The following is a 19813-nucleotide window of genomic DNA, read 5'->3' as shown; positions in this document are numbered from 1 at the left end:
GGTATTGAGTTGTATGAGCTGCTTGTATATTTTCGAAATTAATTCTTTGTCAATTGTTTCAGTTCAGTTCAGTTCAGTCACTCAGTCGTGTCTGACTCTTTGTGACCCCATGAACCACACCAGGCCTCCCTGTCCATTACCAACTCCCAGAGTTCACCCAAACCCATGTCCATTGAGTCGATGAGGCCATCCAACCATCTAATCCTCTGTCGTCCCCTTCTCCTCCTGCCCTCAATCTTTTGCAGCATCAGGGTCTTTTCAAATGAGTCAGCTCTTGGAATGAGGTGGCCAAAGTATTGGAGTTTCAGCGTGAACATCAGTCCTTCCAATGAACACTCAGGACTGATCTCCTTTAGGATGGACTGGTTGGATCTCCTTGCAATCCAAGGGACTCTCAAGAGTCTTCTCCAACACCACAATTGAAAAGCATCAATTTTTCGGTGCTCAGCTTTCTTTATAGTTCAACTCTCACATCCATACATGACTACTGGAAAAACCATAGCCTTGACTAGACAGACATTTGAGGACAAAATACTGTCTCTGCTTTTTAATATGCCGTCTAGGTTGGTCGTAACTTTCCTTCCAAGGAGTAAGCATCTTTCAGTTTCATGGCTGCAGTCACCGTCTGCAGTGATTGTGGAGCCCCCCAAAATAAAGTCAGCCACTGTTTCCACTGTTTCCCCATCTATTTGCCATGAAGTGATAGGACTGGATGCCATGATCTTAGTTTTCTGAGTTTAAGTTTTATGTTGAGTTTTAAGCCAGCTTTTTCACTCTCCTCTTTCACTTTCATCAAGAGGCTCTTTAGTTCTTCTTCACTTTCTGCCATAAGGCTGGTGTCGTCTGCATATCTGAGGTTATTGATATTTCTCCTGGCAATCTTGACTCCAGCTTGTGCTTCTTCCAGCCCAACGTTTCTCATGATGCACTCTGCATGTAAGTTAAATAAGCACGGTGACAATATACAGCCTTGATGTACTCCTTTTCTTATTTGGAACCAGTCTGTTGTTCCATGTCCAGTTCTAACTGTTGCTTCCTGACCTGCTTACAGGTTTCTCAAGAGGCAGGTCAGGGGGTCTGGTATTCCCATCTCTTTCAGAATTTTCCACAGTTTCTTGTGATCCACACAGTCAAAGGCTTTGGCATAGTCAATAAAGCAGAAATAGATGTTTTTCTGGAACTCTCTTGCTTTTTCCATGATCCATCGGATGTTGGCAATTTGATCTCTGGTTCCTCTGCCTTTTCTAAAACCAGCTTGAACATCTGGAAGTTCACAGTTCACATATTGCTGAAGCCTGGCTTGGAGAATTTTGAGCATTACTTTACTAGTGTGTGAGATGAGTGCAATTGTGCGGTAGTTTGAGCATTCTTTGGCACTGCCTTTCTTTGGGATTGGAATGAAAACTGACCTTTCCCAGTCCTGTGGCCACTGCTGAGTTTTCCAAATTTGCTGGCCTATTGAGTACAGTACTTTCACAGCATCATCTTTCAGGATTTGAAATCCAAATTCAGGATCTGGAATTCTATCACCTCCACTAGCTTTGTTCGTAGTGATGCTTTCTAAGGCCCACTTGACTTCCCATTCCAGGATGTCTGGCTCTAGGTGAGTGATCACACCATTGTGATTATATGGGTCATGAAGATCTTTTTTGTACAGTTCTTCTGTGTATTCTTGCCACCTCTTCTTAGTATCTTCTGCTTCTGTTAGATCCATACCATTTCTGTCCTTTATCGAGCCCATCTTTGCATGAAATGTTCCCTTGGTATCTCTAATTTTCTTGAAGAGATCTCTAGTCTTTCCCATTCTGTTGTTTTCCTCTATTTCTTTGCATTGATCGCTGAGGAAGGCTTTCTTATCTCTTCTTGCTATTCTTTGGAACTCTGCATTTAGATGCTTATATCTTTCCTTTTCTCCTTTGCTTTTCGCTTCTCTTCTTTTCACAGCTATTTATGAGGCCTCCTCAGACAGTCATTTTACCTTTTTGCATTTCTTTTCCATGGGGATGGTCTTGATCCCTGTCTCCTGTACAATGTCACGAACCTCATTCCATAGTTCATCAGGCAGTCTATCTATCAGATCTAGTCCCTTAAATCTATTTCTCACTTCCACTGTATAATCATAAGGGATTTGATTTAGGTCATAGCTGAATGGTCTAGTGGTTTTCCCCACTTTCTTCAATTTAAGTCTGAATTTGAAATTTAAGTCAGTTGTTTCATTTGCTATTATTTTCTTCCATGAGGGTTGTCTTTTCACCTTGTTTGTAGTTTCCTTTGCTGTGCAAAAGCTTTTAAGTTTAATTAGGTCCCACTTGTTTAATTTTGTTTTTATTTCCATTACTCTAGGAGGTGGGACATAGAAGATCTTGCTTTGATTTATGTCATCAAGTATTCTGCCTATGTTTTCCTCCAAGAGTTTAATAGTTTCTGGTCTTACACATAGGTCTTTAATCCATTTAAAGTTTATCTTTGTGTGTGGCATTAGGTAGTGTTCTAATTTCATTCTTTTACACGTAACTGTCTAGTTTTCTCAGCACCACTTACTGAAGAGGCTATCTTTGCCCCATTGTATATTCTGGCCTTCTTTGTCAAAAATAAGGTACCCATAAGTACATGGGTTTACCTCTGGGTTCTCTGTCTTGTTCCATTGGTCTATATTTCTGTGTTTGTGCCAGTACCATACTGTCTTGATGACTGTTTAGTTCAGTTGCTCAGTCATGTCCAACTCTTTGCCATCTCATGGACTGCAGCATGCCAGGCTTGCCTGTCCATCATCAGCTCCCAGAACTTGCTCAGACTCATGCTCATTGAGTCAGTGATGCCATCCAGCCATCTCATCCTCTGTCGTCCCCTTCTGCTCCTGCCTTCAGTCTTTCCCAGCCTCAGGGTCTTTTCCAGTGAGTTAGCTCTTAGCATCAGGTGGCCAAAGTATTGGCGTTTCAGCTTCAACATCAGTCCTTTCAGTGAATATTCAGGACTGGTTTCCTTTAGGATTGACTGGTTTGATCTCCTTGCAGTCCAAGGGACTCTCGAGAGTCTTCTCCAGCACCACAATTCAAAAGCATCAATTCTTCGGCACTCAGCTTTCTTTATAGTCCAACTCTCACATCCACACATGACGACTGGAAAAACCATAGCTTTGACTAGACAGACTTTTGTCAGGAAAGTAATATCTCTGCTTTCTAATATGCTGTCTAGGTTGGTCATAGCTTTTCTTCCAAGGAGCAAGCATCTGTTAATTTCATGGCTGCAGTGATTTTGGAGCCCAAGGAAGTAAAGTCTGTCATTGTTTCCATTGTTTCTCCATCTGTTTGCCATGAAGTGATGAGACCGGATGCCATGATCCTCGTTCTTTGAATGTTGAGTTTTAAGCCAGCTTTTTCTCTCCCCTCTTTCACTTTTTATCAAGAGGCTCTTTAGTTCCTCTTTGCTTTCTTCCAGAAGGGTGGTGTCATCTGCATATCTGAGGTTATTGATATTTCTCCTAGCAATCTTGATTCTAGCTGTTATATCATGCTTAGGAATTCCACACTAGAAGATGGGATTGTCCATTATTTTAGATGAGGTGGGCAAGGCTTTGAGAGTTCAAGTACCTTTGCCAAAGTAGCATGGCAAGGAAGAAGGGAAACTACAAATTGAGGCCAAGTTATGCAACTCTGAAGTTCACACTCTCAGCTACATTTCTGTGCATTATACATTGAATTAATATATATATATTATTAACATATATATGTGTATCTTCTTACTGCCAATTTTCATTTTTAACAAACTCTTTCTTCTGCATGAATCCAGAATTTTCTTGGAAATCCACTTACTAGTTCACTTTTTTTGGTTATTTTTCTTAGTGGTATGACTGCATTCCACTTGGTCTGTGGAACAATGTATTTTTAAATAACACTTTATCTGAATTTTAAGGATTTTCAGGATATTGATTTTATATTATAGCCAAGGAAAAATATGTTGGTGTTAGTATAGACTTGGATTTGTATAATTTGAGGTAAGTCCAAAGGTTTAGAACTTTAAAATAGGAACAATGTAAATTTCCCATAAAAGTCAATGATTAAGGTAGCTGAAGACCTAGTAGATGGAACATTCCAGAAATTTTATTCCAGTTTATCCTGTACAGCAGTTCTGCATTAATCTTGCTACAACAGCTCCCATGTCCCACGTCTCTATTTCCGTAGTACCAAGTTTGAATCTCAGCCTTGCGCTGAAAATTCACTTCATAAATTTGATGAATATGGACAGTGCTCTGGCATCATTCTAAGATGATTATTTTAAATCTGCTGGAATAAATCACACAAAATAAAAAGAAGGCCTTACAGCATAGATCAAATAATATGTATTGATTGATGCTTAATATTAATACACTAAGTCACCTTTGAACACAATGAGGGTTTGTTAGGCTATGTAGAGAAATGATACTTAATGCTAATCTTTAAAAATTAATTTTCCTTTGCTGTTTCCAACTGGATGATATTCTCTTTGCATAACAAATCAGAATACAGGTTTCATCTACCTCAGTGTATCAGTATATAAAATCTTTGGTCCCAGAAAATATTTCATTAACCCTCAAAATTGGCACAGACATTATAAAAATGTTTTCAAGTCATGCCTCTGCTTTGAACAGCCTTTCAGGATCTTCTCATTCATTTTCCCTGTGTTAAGGTCTGGTATCTTAAGAATCATTTGGAGAGGCCCTATGAGAGCTGGCCTCAGTCAGTCCAGCCTTCTTTAAATTCTTAGATATGTGAAATTCTCATCCATCTCAGTGACTTCATGTATACCGTTCCCTCTGCAGGTGACACCACACCTCTCCTTCATAACAAACTCTTTGATCCTGACCTTTTTGCATTTTGGGGGCATTGCTGTTTCTTCAGAGAAGGCTTCACTGATCCTGTCTTTAAGTCATGTCCCCCAGCTAAAATCTCTGATTGTGCAATTTGGTTTCTTTCTTAGATTCATCATGGTCGGTGTCTGTTGTGATTACTTGTCTAATTTGTTATGCAGAATAAGAGCTCTCTGAAGATACAACTCTGTCTGTTTTTGCTCACTGATAAATCCTTGGCAATTAGCACGAGGATTGATGCCATAATGAATGTTGCTTACAAGGTAGTTGGAAAGAAACCCAGCATCTCTGTTACCAGGATTAGGATTCTTCTGCTCGACAGATTTCTAGGAAAACATACTATCAGTATAAGGGAGAGCTTATAAAACTTCAAAACCCAGTGTCTGAGTCTCCCCCACCAAACCCATTTCCATCAGAGCATGAGTTAATTTGCATTACTGATACATGTAAAGGACACAAATAGTTTTTAAAAATTAAGCAAGTCTTGGGCAGTGCTGTAGTCTTCCTTTAGAGAAAAAAATTTAAAAACTATCTTTAATGACAGTACTGCTAAAAGTAATATTGAGGATTTTTATAACCTAAATGTTTTTTTCATTAAATCAGTTCACTTATATTATCATATTACTGCAACAGAGTCTGTATTCAGTTAGATGTACCTCTCTTTATATTTGCATGAATTTAAATTTGATTTACACATGTTGGAAAGGGCAGTAGACAGTATTCTGGTAGTTTATCAAAGATAATGTGGCTGTTTGTTGTGACTCTGGTTCTAGGCAGTATGAAACTGTGGTTCCACTTGAAGATTCTATTGTGACTGAGGTTACAGCAACTCTGCAAGAATGGGCCAGTCTGTGGAAACAGCTCTATGTGGTAAGTAGTTGGTAATTAGTTTGCTAAATCAACAAAGTTCCATTGTACCAAGATAAAAAATTATGGTACTTAGCCAATTGCAAATTTATAGACTTTTGAATATTTGCAGATTTTCAAATGTATGTTCCTAATGTTAACTGGAATATAGTAGACTTGAGTTTTGTCCAACCTGAAGAGAATACAGTATTCATATGCCTGCAGTTTTCTCCATCCTATTCCAGCCAGTAGAATGTAAGTTCCATCACATCAAGGATTTTAGCTGTCTTACTCAATTGCTGTATCCTCAGAACCTTTCATAAAACAGATTTTTATTAATTGAATGAACAAACTTCATAGTTATTAGTACATTGTGAACCTAATAGTGGGTAAAGATCAAGAAGCTGTATTACCACTTTCTTACAGCTACTAAGCTTAAATGATATGTCATATATGATACTTTTTGCCAGGCCAATAATTACTAGATAAATAAAACCTCAGTTCGTATCCTCTGGAAACTTAGAGAGTAGAGGGTGATAGAACACAAAAATATAGACTAAAAATAAGGGACGGGGCTTGGGTTCTGAATAAGATGAAGTAAACACATTCTATTTTACTCTTCCTACTAATCACAACAAAAATTCTGGACAAAACCCATAAAATGCCCTATCAGAACACTCTGAAAGTTAGGAAACAGAAGGTGGATGATTAGGGACATTGAAATTCACAGATTGAGTGAGTGCCCTGGTTGTCTTTTTTTCTTGCCTTCCATATATCCTGGACTGGGCTGTAGAGAAGACTACAACCTAGAAATGCTAATGAGTGTAGACAAAATAATAATACCAAGGAAAACCTGTTCTCTCTAGCCAAAGGATGGCCCAGCAAGATAGAAACGTCCTATTCTGTCTGTTCTGTAGGAAAACATCACAATAAAATCTGTACCCCCTCCCATTCCAACAGGCATTAAAGTAGGGGTATTGACAATCAGAGCTTTGTCTCACAAACACCCTTCCCCCACCTGCAGTAACAGGGAGATGTCCCCCTTCAGTGCAGCCTGTGGCTCAGACTCTGACTTCTGCTCTTTTCTGCTCCAGTAATGAGGCAGTGCCCTTCCTCAGCAGAGCCTGTTCAGTTCAGTTCAGTTCAGTCGCTCAGTCGTGTCCGACTCTTTGCGACCCCGTGAATTGCAACATGCCAGGCCTCCCTGTCCATCACCATCTCCCGGAGTTAACTCAAACTCACATCCATCGAGTCAGTGATGCCATCCAGCCATCTCATCCTCTGTCGTCCCCTTTTCCTCCTGCCCCCAATCCCTCCCAGCATCAGAGTTTTTCCAATGAGTCAGCTCTTCACATGAGGTGGCCAAAGTACTGGAGTTTCAGCTTTAGCATCATTCCTTCCAAAGAACACCTGTAGGGAAGACTAATTTCCACCCCACCAGAAGTTTCAAGGTGGCAACTCTCTTCAGCAGAGCCTGTGGGTGAGACTCTGGCCTTTACAACTACACAACATTAACAAGGTGGTACCCTTACCCTGCAGAGTTCTGAGGCAAAACTCAACTTTCCCCCATGCTCTGGAGAAAGGAAGAAGCATTTCTCCACAGAGAAGCCTGTGGTGAGAGCTCTTGATTTCCACCCCCCCTGCAATAATAAGGTGCTACGCTCCCCAGCCAGCCTGTGGGTTGTACTTTAACTTTCACAACTCTCCACTCCCCTGCTTATTACCCTATTTTCTATGACTGCCCTGCTGAAATGAGGCAGTGCTTCTCCCCACTCAAGCCCATCCTAAGGATAATGGGAAGTGGAGTTCTGTCATCTAGATAACATGCAAATAGGGAAAACCAAGGAGTACTGGAGCGACTTTATAAACTAAATTGATATTTCAATCACAGTGCACAAAAGTCCGCAAAAGGGGTCGCAAAGAATTGGACACGACTGAGCAACTGAACATCCCCCACCACCGCAAAAGTGAGCCTAGGATCACATTCTCAATGTGAACAGGTTGACTAAAATAAAAGATTTAAGTAGAAATTAGAGTGTCATAATTCCTACTTAATTAAAATGTCCATCTTACAGCTCCAAATTACTTGTCATATGAAGAAATCAGGAAAAATGCAACTCTAGTAAGAAGGGACAATCAGCAGAAGCTAACTTTGAAATGACACAGATGTTGGAGCCATCAGCAAGGATTTAAAAGCATTTGAGAAAATTCAGCAGTTTCATGATTAAAAACTCTTAGCAAACTAGGAATATAAGATCTCACTCTGATAAAGGGCATTTATAAAAATATATAGCAAACGTCATACTTAGTGATAAAAGTCTGCTTTGGGGAATAAGGTAAGGATGTCTGCTCTCAACAAGTCAGTTCAACTTAGTACTAGAAGACTTAAGGCAAGAAAAGGAAAGAAGAGACATATGGGTTAGAGTGAAGAAATAAAGCTGTTCACATTTGCAAACAATATGATTGGCTACATAACAAATCCCAAGGAATCTACAAACACTAGAGAATACAAAAGATAGTTCTGAAAATAAATAAGTTTGCAGTTACAGGATATCAGGTCAAAATACAGAATCTCGCTCTCTCTGTCACATACACAGACATACACACAATCATATTGCCATATATTGGCAGTGAACAGTTGGAAACCAAATTTTAAAACACATACCATTTACAATTGCTCAAAATGAAACATTTGGTATAAATACAACAGAACATACAATTTCCGTGTACTAAAAACCACAGAAATGCTAATGAACAAAAGTGAAGACTTAAGTAAAGGGCCAGGCATGACATGTTCATGGCTTGGAAGACTCACATATTAAAAATGTCTGTTCAACACAGATTGATCTGTGTATTTAATTCTTGAAAAGTCCTAGCAGGATGTTTTTTAGAGAAGATGATTTAAAAAATTTTAAGGGAATACAAAATAAGAATAAAGTTAGAGGAATCATGTTACCTGATTTTAAGGCTTACTTACAGCTACAGTAATCAAGATGGAGTGGTCCTGGCCAAGGATAGACACAGATCATAGATAAAGGGAGCAGGACAGAGAGTTGAGATGTATCAGTAGGTTTAGTCAAGTAAGGGCAAACTGATTTTTGGCAAAGTTGCAAAAGTGAAAGAAACATGCTCTTGTCAGCAAATGGATAAGTGGAGTAGTTGGGCATACAGAGGCAGAACAAAAACAAAACCAAAACCTTGACTTAAATCTCCTTCCTTATACAACGGACTAACTCACATTGGATGATAGACCAAAATGTAAAATATAAAACTAAAAGTTTTAGGAAAACATATAGGAGAAAAACTTCATAACCTGCATTTAGGTGAAGAGTTCTTAAGCATGACACTGAAAGAATAGTTCATAGAAGAAAAATTTGATAAACTGGATTTCATCAAAGTGAAAAATTTTTGCTCTTGAATGACCCTGTTAAAAGATGAAAAGATAAGCCATAGACTGGAAGAAAATATTTTCAAATCACATATCTGTCAGAAGACTTGTATGTAGGATATATAAAGGACTTTGTAAGCTGAACAGTAATTCTAACAATAATGTCTAACAATTCAGTTAGAGGACAGAAAACTTCATCAAGGAGAAGTCTTGATGAAGTCATCTCCTTCATAAGGAGAGCTAATTAGAACATGACAAGATTTTCCATATAATTAGCCATTGTTGTTGTTGAGTCAATAACTTGTCTCCAACTCTCTGTGACCCTATGGACTGCAACATGCCAGGCTTTGCTGTCCTTCACTACCTTCTGGGGTTTTCTCACGTTCATGTCCATTGAATCAGTGATGCTATCCAACCATCTCATCCTCTCCCACCCCTACTTCTTTTGCCTTCAATCTTTCCTAGCATCAGGGTCTTTTCCAGTGATTCAACTCCTCATATCAGATTGCCAAAGTATTGGAGTTTCAGCATTAGTATCAGTTCTTCCAGTGAATATTCAGGACTAATTTCCTTTAGGATTGACTGGTTTGATCTACTTGCTTGATCTAGATTCCATGGGAATCTCAAGAGCCTTTTCCAGCACTATAGTTCAAAAGCACCAATTCTTCAGTTCTCAGTCTTCTTTATGGTCCAACTCTCACATCCATACATGACCACTGGAAAAACCATAACTTTGACTAGATGGACCTTTGTTGGCAAAGTGATGGCTTGCTTTTTAATATGCTGTCTAGGTTTGTCATAGGTTTTCTTCCAAGGAGCAAGCATCTTTTAATTTCATGGCTGCAGTCACTGTTTGCCCAAGAAAATAAAATCTGTCACTGCTTCCACTTTCCCCACTTCCATTTGCCATGAGGTGATGGAACCAGATACTATGATCTTAGTTTTTTGAATGTTGAGTTTCAAGCCAGTTTTTTCACTCTCCTTTTTCACCCTTATCAAAAGGCTCTAGTTCCTCTTCACTTTCTGCCATTAGAGTGGTATCATCTGCATATCTGAGGTTATTGGTATTTCTCCCAGCAATCTTGATTCCAGCTTGTGATTCATCTAGCCTAGTGTTTTGCATGATGTACTCTGCATAGAAGTTAAATAACCAGAGTGACAGTATACAGCCTTGTTGTACTGCTTTTTGAATTCTGAACCAGTCTGTTGTTCCATGTTTGGTTCTAACTGTTACTTCTTGACCTGTATACAGTTTTCTCAGGAGCCAGATGAGGTGGTCTGGTATTTCCATCTGTTAAAGAATTTTCCACAGTTTGTTATGATCCACATAGTCAAAGGCTTTCTCGTAGTCAGTGAAGCAGAATAGATGTTTTTCTGGAATTCTTTTGCTTTTTCTGTGATCCAGCAGATGTTGGCAATTTCATCTCTGGTTCCTCTGTCTTTTCTAAACCCTGCTTGTACATCTTCAAGTTCTCAGTTCATGTACTGCTGAGGCCTAGCTTAAAGAATTTTGAGCATAACTTTGGTTGCATGTGAAATGAGCACAATTGTGTGGTAGTTTGAACATTCTTTGGCATTGACCTTCTTTGGGATTGGGATGAAATTAGCCATTAGGGTAATGCAAATTAATGCTACAGTGAGATGCTACTACATACCTGTTAGAACGGCTAACATAAAAAAATGCCCAAAATACCAGAGATGTGGAGCAACTGGATCTCTCATACATTGCTGATGAAGATATAAAATGATACAACTGCTGGGGAAAAAAAAAGTTGGTGTTTTCTTTTTTTTTAAATTGCAATATAGTTCATTTACAATGTTGTATTAGTTTCAAGTATACAGCAAAGTGAATCAGTTATACATATATCTACTCTCTTTTTAGATTCTTTTTCCATAGAAGCCATTGTAGAGTCCTGAGTAGACTTCCCTGTGCTATATACAGTAGGTTATTAGTTATCTATTTTATGTATAGTAGTGTGTATCTGTCAATCCCAATCTCCCAATTTATTCTTCCCCCTTACTCTCTGGTAACTGTAAGTTCTTTTTCTACATCTGTGACTCTACTTCTGTTTTGTAAATAAGTTCATTTGTACCCTTTTTTTTTTTTAAGATTGTGCATATAAGTGATATGATACTTGTCTTCATGTGTCTGACTTCACTCATTATGACAATCTCTAGGTCCATCCATGTTGCTGTAAATGGCATTATTTTTTTCTTTTTTGTGACTGAGTCATACTCCATTGTATACATGTACCATGTATATCTATCTCTTCCTCTGTTGATGGACATTTAGGTTGCTTCCATGTCCTGGCTATTGTAAATAGTGCTGCAGTTAGTATTGAGATGCATGTATCTTTTTGCATAATCATTTTTTTCCAAGTATATGCCTAGGAGTGGGATTGCTGGGTCATATGGTAGTTCTGTTTTTAGTTTTTTGAGGGACCTCCATACTGTTCTCCATAGTGGCTATACCAGTTTATGTTCCCACCAACAGTGGAAGAGGCTTCCCTTTTCTCCACACCCTCTCCAACGTTTATTGTTTATAGGTGTTTTTTGATAATGGCCATTCTGACCAGTGTGAGCTCGTTTCAGTTTTGATGTGTATCTCTCTAGTAATTAGTGATGTTGAGCATCTTTTCATGTGCTTTTTGGCTATCTGTATTTCTTCTTTGGAGAAATGTCTTATTTAGATCTGTCAATTTTTTGGTTGGGTTGTTTGGGTTTTTTTGATACGGAGCTACATGAGCTGTTTGTATATTTTGGAGATTAATACCTTGTCAGTTATTTCATTTGCAAGTATTTTCTTCCATTCTGAGGGTTGTCTTTTTGTTTTGTTTATGGTTTCCTTTGCTGTGCAAAGGCTTTTAGGTTTAATTAGATCTCATTTGTTTATTTTGGTTTTTATTTTCCTTACTCTAGGAGGTGGATCCAGAAAGATCTTGCTGCAGTTTATGTCAAAGAGTGTTCTAGCTGTGTTTTCCTCTAGGAGTTTTATAGTGTCTAGCCTTTCATGTAAGTCTTTAATCCATTTTGAGCTTATTTTTTTGTGTGGTGTTAGGGAGTGTTCTAATTTCAGTCTTTTATGTGTAGTTGTCTAATTTTCCCAACAACACTTACTTTGAGTGCTTACATTGTGCCTGTGCTTCATTTTTTTTTACATACATTATCTCATTTTAATTTTCACTACAATTACTATTATTCTCCTCATGTTACTGAATGGAAGCTTTGATCCTTAGAAAGAATAATGACTGTGCCCAAAGTCATATAAATAGTAACTGTCCAGCCAGACCCTAGTCTAAGTTCATTAGACTCCAGGGCTCTTAATAAGTACGCTATCTTCTGAATTAAATTCTTTAAATATATCTCACATATAATTTATTGTGATTTTAGTAGTTCCTTATTGTGATTTTATTAGTTACTTATTACCATTTTCTGATATGGAAATTGGATTAATTGTAATGAATATTATCTGGAAATGACATCGCCTTCCAGAAATTATAAAATAATCATGCCTTAGAAAAATAGACCTTTATTTCTTTCGTAAGTAGGCATAGGCAGTCTGGATTTGGTGTGGCAGCTCTGCAGTCATCAAGGCTTAGTCTGTCCTCCTGCTCTGTCTTCCTCATTACCGTGCTTCAGCTTTTTAGCCCAAAATGACTAGCTCTAGGCAGCATCTTTGTGCTCTAGATGAAGGAAGCAGGAAAAGAAAGAAAGAAGTATGCTCTTTCCTTTAAAGGACACCTCTTCGAAGTTGCTGAGGACATTTCCTCCTGTTGGTCAAAACTCATTCACAGAGTAATCTCTAGCTGAAATAGAGACTGCGAATTGGTCTTTTTAAGATGGCCATATATTAGCCAAAAATGAGGAACTCTATGACTATAGAAAAAGTAGAGAATGAATACTGAGAGACTACTAGCAGTCTTTGCCACAGTGACCATGAAAAATTATTCTCATGTAAAGTTCTACTGTATTTTTAATCATTTGCCAAATTTATTTGTGAAATAGTGGAATAATGCCTTCACCAGCACTTCAGTATATTATATATCTGGAGAAGTGAATTTTAAGTAAAACATGAAAAAGTAATGAAGTTGTTGTTAAAAATCATTAGAATCATCCAAACTTGCGTTTAATATGTTTTGGTAACTTGATGTGCCTTTGTAAGAGTAAATATATTGTAACTAAAAGTTAACATCATACCAATATGACGTCTTCTTTTACAGCAGCTCATCTTACTCAGACATATTATGGGTAAATTAAGCTGCTATTTGAAGCAATATTGTAAAACAGTTAACTTTTGAAAAATCTGTTATGTGTACTTTATGGCTTATATGTTTGCATACAAATTTTCCAGAGATACGGACAAACTTGAAAGTGAGAAGCTGTATTGAAAAGAAGACTACTGCAAATAATGATTTTTATATTTTATACCCTAAATTTGAAATTGCCATTACAGTTTTTAAATTCACTTTTTAATTAATGGAATATTGCCTTTCTTTGCCATTTTAACTAATAACAGTGTTTCTGGTTAATTCTTTTTAATTTATTGTTAATTTGACAAGTGTCAAATGATTGTTTTTATTATGCAAGTTAGGAGGTCAGACATGTAGCCAGTCGAATTCAAAACAAATGAATACAAGTCTTTTCCAAATGACTTTCTACTAGAAGAGAATCAAAATCTGTTATATTATTAAAATTAGAGAGCCTAACAGTCTCCCTTTGTTTCCTACTTAATTTCAGACATTATAGTTCTTTACTTGATCTGACTTTACTAAGAGACAGTTAATTACCTGACTGTCCTCTGAGAAGTATACTTGAGAGCCAGAATGAATCTAGGTTAGCAATGTCTAAAGTTTAATTTATCTGATTTTAAAGACAAAAGGAAAATAATATAAATAAAATACAATGAACTATGAAAAACAAGTCTCAACATATGTGACTATAACGTTAATATCTTTCTGTATATAGAGTGTGTAAAAGTCAATAAGAAAGTAAGTAAAAAGCACTGTAAATATTCAGTAAAGGATAAAACACCATTTATAAAGCATTACCTAAGGGAAATACTCAGTTTTACTAATAATCAAGGATATAGCAGTTAAATAAGTGAGATAAATTCTGCTTCAAATTAATAAGTAAGAAAGTGGAAATTATCCTTTGCCATTCACTTTTTGCTAAAATGAATACGTCTATGCTTTGCTGGTGTATATCAATTTTTTGTTGGCACATTTGAATAATAATTTGGGAAAGTCTTCATTCATATTCTTAAGACACTAGTAATTCTAATTCTGGGAATTTGTTTTAAGATTGGGCTTCCCTGGTGGCTCAGAGGTTAAAGCGTCTGCCTGCAATGTGGGAGACCTGGGTTCGATCCCTGGGTTGGGAAGATCCCCTGGAGAAGGAAATGGCAACCCACTTCAGTATTCTTGCCTGGAGAATCCTATGGAGGGAGAAGCCTGGTAGGCTACAGTCCACGGGGTTGCAAAGAGTCGGACACGACGGAGCTACTTCACTTTCAATGTTAAATATGGGAGTGGGTTGAATTGCAGTTTCATAAATATTTCCATTAAAGCATTATTTGCAATAGCAGACATAAATTTACTTTCCTAAATGTGCCAACTGTAGTCCAATTAAGACATAGAGAGCTTACGTCTAAAGAGCTGTTAGAAAAATTTAGTTATGTTACATACTAAAATGAACTTATACACAAATTATATTACAAAATATAGCTTCATCTATATTCTGAAATCTTTAATCCAATTTTCTGTTGGTGGGAGGGGCTCTGTTCCCTCCCTATAGTTTGCCCTGAGGCCAAACTATGATAGGAGTAAATAGTTCGGTTCAGTTCAGTCGCTCAGTTGTGTCAGACTCTTTGTGACTCCATGGACTGCAGCATGCCAGGCTTCCCTGTCCATCACCAGCTCCTGGAGTTTACTCAAACTCATGTCCATTGAATCGGTGATGCCATCCAACCATCTCATCCTCTGTCATCCTCTTCTCCTGCCGTCAATCTTTCTCAGCATCAGGGTCTTTTCCATTGAGTCATTTGTTCACATCAGGTGGCCAAAGTATTGGAGTTTCAGCCTCAGCATCAGTCCTTCCAGTGAGTATTCAGGACTGATTTCCTTTAGGATGGACTGGTTGGATCTCCTTGCAGTCCAAGGGACTCTCAAGAGTCTTCTCTAACAATCCAGTTCAAAAGCATCAATTCTTTGGCACTCAGCTTTCTTTATAGTCCAACTCTCACATCCATACATGACTACTGGAAAAACCATAGTTTTGATTAGATGGACCTTTGGTGGGAAAGTAATGTCTCTGCTTTTTAATATGGTGTCTAGTTTGGTCATAGCTTTTCTCCCAAGGAGCAAGGTCTTTTAATTTCATGGCTGCAGTGACCATCTGCAGTGATTTTGGAGCCCAAGAAAATAAAGTCAGCCACTGTTTCCATTGTTTCCCCATCTATTTGCCATGAAGTGATGGGACTGGGTGCCATGGTCTTTGTTTTTTGAATGTTGAGTTTTAAGCCAGCTATTTCACTCTCCTCTTTCACTTTCATCAAGAGGCTCTTTAGTTCTTCTTCACTTTCTGCCCTAAGGGTGGTGCCATCTGCATATCTGAGGTTATTGATATTTCTCCCAGTAGTCCTGATTCCAGCTTGTGCTTCATCCAGCCCGGCATTTCACATGGTACAGAAAGTGAAGTCGCTCAGTCATGTCCAACTCTTTGCGACCCCATGGAGAGTAGCCTGCACCAGGCTCCTCCATCTGTGGAATTTTCTAGGCAAGAGTACTGGAGTAGGTTGCCATTTCCTTATCCAGGGAATCTTCCTGACCCAGGGATCTAACCTAGGTCTTCTGCATTGTAGACAGATGCTTTACTGTCTGAGTCACCAGGGAAGATAGCATAAGATATTTATTTGAGCCCCTTTTTTGGGGGAGGGGGTAAGAATACTGGAGTGAGTTGCCATTCTCTTCTCCAGGAGGTCTTCCAAACCCAGGGATTGAACCCGGGTCTCCCACATTGTAGGCAGATGCTTTAACTCTGAGCCACCAGGGAAGTCAAATATTTCTTTGAGCCCCCTTTTTTTGGAGGGGGCAAACATATAAGTTAAATAAGCAAGGTGACAATATACAGCCTTGACGTACTTCTTTCCTGATTTGGAGCCAGTCTATTGTTCCATATCCAGTTCTAACTGTTGCTTCTTGACCTGCATACAGATATCTCAACAGGCAGGTAAGGTGATCTGGTATTCCTATCTCTTGAAGAATTTTCCAGTTTGTTATGATCCACACAGTCAAAGGCTTTGGCGTAGTCAATGAAGCAGAAGTAGATGTCTTTCTGGAACTCTCTTGCTTTCTCAGTGATCCAATGGATGTTGGCAATTTGATCTCTGGTTCTTCTGCCTTTTCTAAATCCAGCTTGAACATCTGGAAGTTCACGGTTCATGTACTGTTGAAGCCTGCCTTGGAGAATTTTGAGCATTAATTTGCTAGCTTGTGAGGTGAATGCACTTGTTTGGTAGTTTGAACATGCTTTGGCATTGCCTTTCTTTGGGATTGGAATGAAAACTGACCTTTTTCAGTCCTGTGGCCACTGCTGAGTTTTCCAAATTTGCTGGAATATCGAGTACAGCACTTTCACAGCATCATCTTTGAGGATTTGAAATAGCTCAACTGGAATTCCATCACCTTCACTAGCTTTATTCATAGTGATGCTTCCTAAGGCCAGGATGCCTGGCTCTAGATGGGTAGGGTAATGGTGACCTCCTTCAAAAGGATGTAGGCAAGGACCTATATTCAGTGCCCCTGACCCCATGGCAGGCCACTGCTGACCCATGCCTCAACCGGAGACTCCTAGACACTCACAGGCAATTCTGGTTCAGTCTCTTGTGGGGTCACTCACTGCTCCTTTCTTCTGAGACCAGGTTTTCTTTGTGCCCTCCAAACTGCAGGGAGGGAACACAGCCCCACCCATCAACAGAAAATTGGATTAAAGATTTACTGAGCATGGCCCTGTCCATCAGAGCAAGACCCAGATTCCCATAACCAGTACCTTCCATCAGGAAGCATCCTTATCCGTATCCATCAGAGGGCAGACAGAATAGACACCACAATTACAGAAAACTAACCAAACTGATCACTTGGATCAGAGCCATGTCTAGCTCAGTGAAACTGTGAGTCATGTTGTGTAGGGCCACCCAAGACAGATGGATCTTGGTGGAGAGTTCTGACAAAATGTGGTTCACTGGAGAAGGGAATGGCAAACCACTTCAGTATTCTTGCCTTGAGAACCCCATGAACAGTATGAGAAAGCAAAAAGATAAGACACTGAAAAATGAACTCCCCAGGTCAGTAGGTGCCCAGTATGCTCCTCGAGAAGAGTGGAAAAACATTTTCAGAAAGAATGAAGAGGCTGAGCCAAAGCAAAAACAACACCCAGTTGTGGCTGTGACTGGTGATGGAAGTAAAGTTTGATGCTGTAAAGAACAATATTGCATAGGAGGCTGGAATGTTAGGTCCATGAATCAAGGTAAATTGGAAGTGATCAGAGAGGAGATGGCAAGAGTGAACATTGACATTTTAGGAATCAGTGAACTAAAATCAGCTGGAATGGGCGAATTTAATTCAGATGACCATTATATCTACTACTGTGGGCAAGAATCCTGTGTCAATGTAACTCGATTATCAGGAGTAGAAAATTTCTATTGTTTCATTAAGTTGTTTGTTATTATTGTTTTTAAACCCACTGCTACATGTTGAACTAGGAAGATAAAAAAATAAATCTGTTAATTTGACAAATCTCAGCCACTCAGATCATCTAAATTAAATTTGACCCTAACTTAACTTTTTGATAACTATGTAAACACAACCCAGGGCATACCTACCTCAGTTGAACAAATCAGTACTTATTAATTTACAAAACCAATAAAAGCTTTAAACAGAAGCCACCACTCAAAAATATCCCAATGTTTTGTGGAAGCCTGGATGGGAGAATGTTTGGGGGAGAATAGATACATGTATATGTATCTCTTTGCTGTCCCCCTGAAACTATCACAGCAACATTGCTAATCAACTATGCTGCTGCTGCTGGAGTCGCTTCAGTCATGTCCGACTCTGTATGACCCCATAGACGGCAGCCCAGCAGGCTCCCCCGTCCCTGGGATTCTCCAGGCAAGGACACTGGAGTGGGTTGCCATTTCCTTCTCCAATGCATGAAAGTGAAAAGTGAAAGCGAAGCTGCTCAGTCGTGTCTGACTCGCAGCGACTCCAATACAAAATCAAGTTTAATTAAAAAAAAGAATACCCTAATTTTTAAAAAAGTTGCTCAATATCACATCATTAGGGAAATGGAGATCAAAAGCACAATGAGTTATCACAGCATACCTGTTGGAATGGCTATCATCAGAAAGATAGGAAATTACAAGTGTTGGCAAAGATGTGGAGGACAAGAAACCCCTGTGCATTACTGATGGGAATATACACTGGTGCAGGCATGGTATGGGCAAGAATCCTTTAGAAGAAATGGAGGAGCCCTCATAGTCAACAGAAGAGTCCAAAAAGCCATACTTGGGAGCAATCGCAAAAACAACAGACTGATCTCTCTTCGTTTCCAAAGCAAACCATTCAATATCACAGTAATCCAAGTCTATGCCCCAACCACTAATGCCAAAGAAATTGAAGTTGAATAGTTCTAGGAAGACCTATAAGACCTTCTAGAACTAACACCCAAAAAAGTTGTCCTTTACATCAGAGGGGACTGGAATGCAAAAGTAGGAAGTCAAGAGTTACCTGGAGTAACAGGCAAGCTTGGTCTTGGAGTACAAAATGAGGCAGGGCAAATGTTAACAGAGTTTTGCTGAGAGAACACACTGGTCATAGCAAACACCCTCTTCCAACGACACAAAAGATGACTCTACACATGGACATCACCAGATGGTCAATACTGAAACCAGATTGATTATATTCTTTGCAGCCAAAGATGGAAAAGCTCTATATAGTCAGCAAAAACAAGACCAGGAACTGACTGTGGCTCAGATCATGAACTCCTTATTGCCAAATTCAGACTTAAGTTGAAGAAAGTAGGGAACATCTCTAGACCATTCAGGTATGACCTAAATCAAATCCCTTACTATTATACAGTGGAAGTGACAAATAGATTCAAGAGATTAGATCTGATAGAGTGGCTGAAGAACTATGGACAGAGGTTTGTAACACTGTCAGTGATCAAAACCATCCCCAGGAAGAAGAAATGCAAAAGGCAAAATGGTGGCCTTACAAATAGCTGAGAAAAGAAGAGAAACGAAAGGCAAAGGAGAAAAGGAAAGATATATCCATCTGAATGCAGTGTTCCAGAAAATAGCAAGAAGAGATTAAGAAAGCCTTCCGAAGTGATTAATGCAAAGAAATAGAGGAAAACGATAGAATGGGAAAGACTAGAGATCTCTTCAAGAAAATTCGAGATACCAAGGGAACATTTCATGCAGAGATGGGCACAATAAAGGACAGAAATGGTATGGACCTAACAGAAGCAGAAGATATTAAGAAGAGGTGGCAAGAATACACAGAAGAACTATATAAAAGGGGTCTTAATGACCCAGATAACTATGATGATGTAATCTCTCTCCTAGAGCCAGACATCCTGGAGTGTAAAGTCACGTGGGCCTTAGGAAGCATCATTGTGAACAAAGCTAATGGAGATGATGGAATTCCAGTTGAGCTATTTCAAATCCTCAAAGATGA

General features: G+C 38.8%; 1 protein-coding gene across 1 annotated transcript in view; it reads left to right on the top strand.

The window, feature by feature from the left end:
- DOCK3 (dedicator of cytokinesis 3) overlaps positions 1-19813 on the top strand; it is a 287503-nt gene that overhangs the window by 52025 nt on the left and 215665 nt on the right. Inside the window, exon 5 of the mRNA XM_055557421.1 lies at positions 5620-5716. Within this exon, the coding sequence (XP_055413396.1) occupies positions 5620-5716 (97 nt within the window). The remainder of the gene's footprint in view (positions 1-5619; positions 5717-19813) is intronic.

This window comes from Bubalus kerabau, chromosome 20, assembly GCF_029407905.1.
Source record: "Bubalus kerabau isolate K-KA32 ecotype Philippines breed swamp buffalo chromosome 20, PCC_UOA_SB_1v2, whole genome shotgun sequence".
Lineage (NCBI taxonomy): Eukaryota > Metazoa > Chordata > Mammalia > Artiodactyla > Bovidae > Bubalus > Bubalus kerabau.
This window is presented reverse-complemented; position numbering and strand designations above follow the sequence as displayed.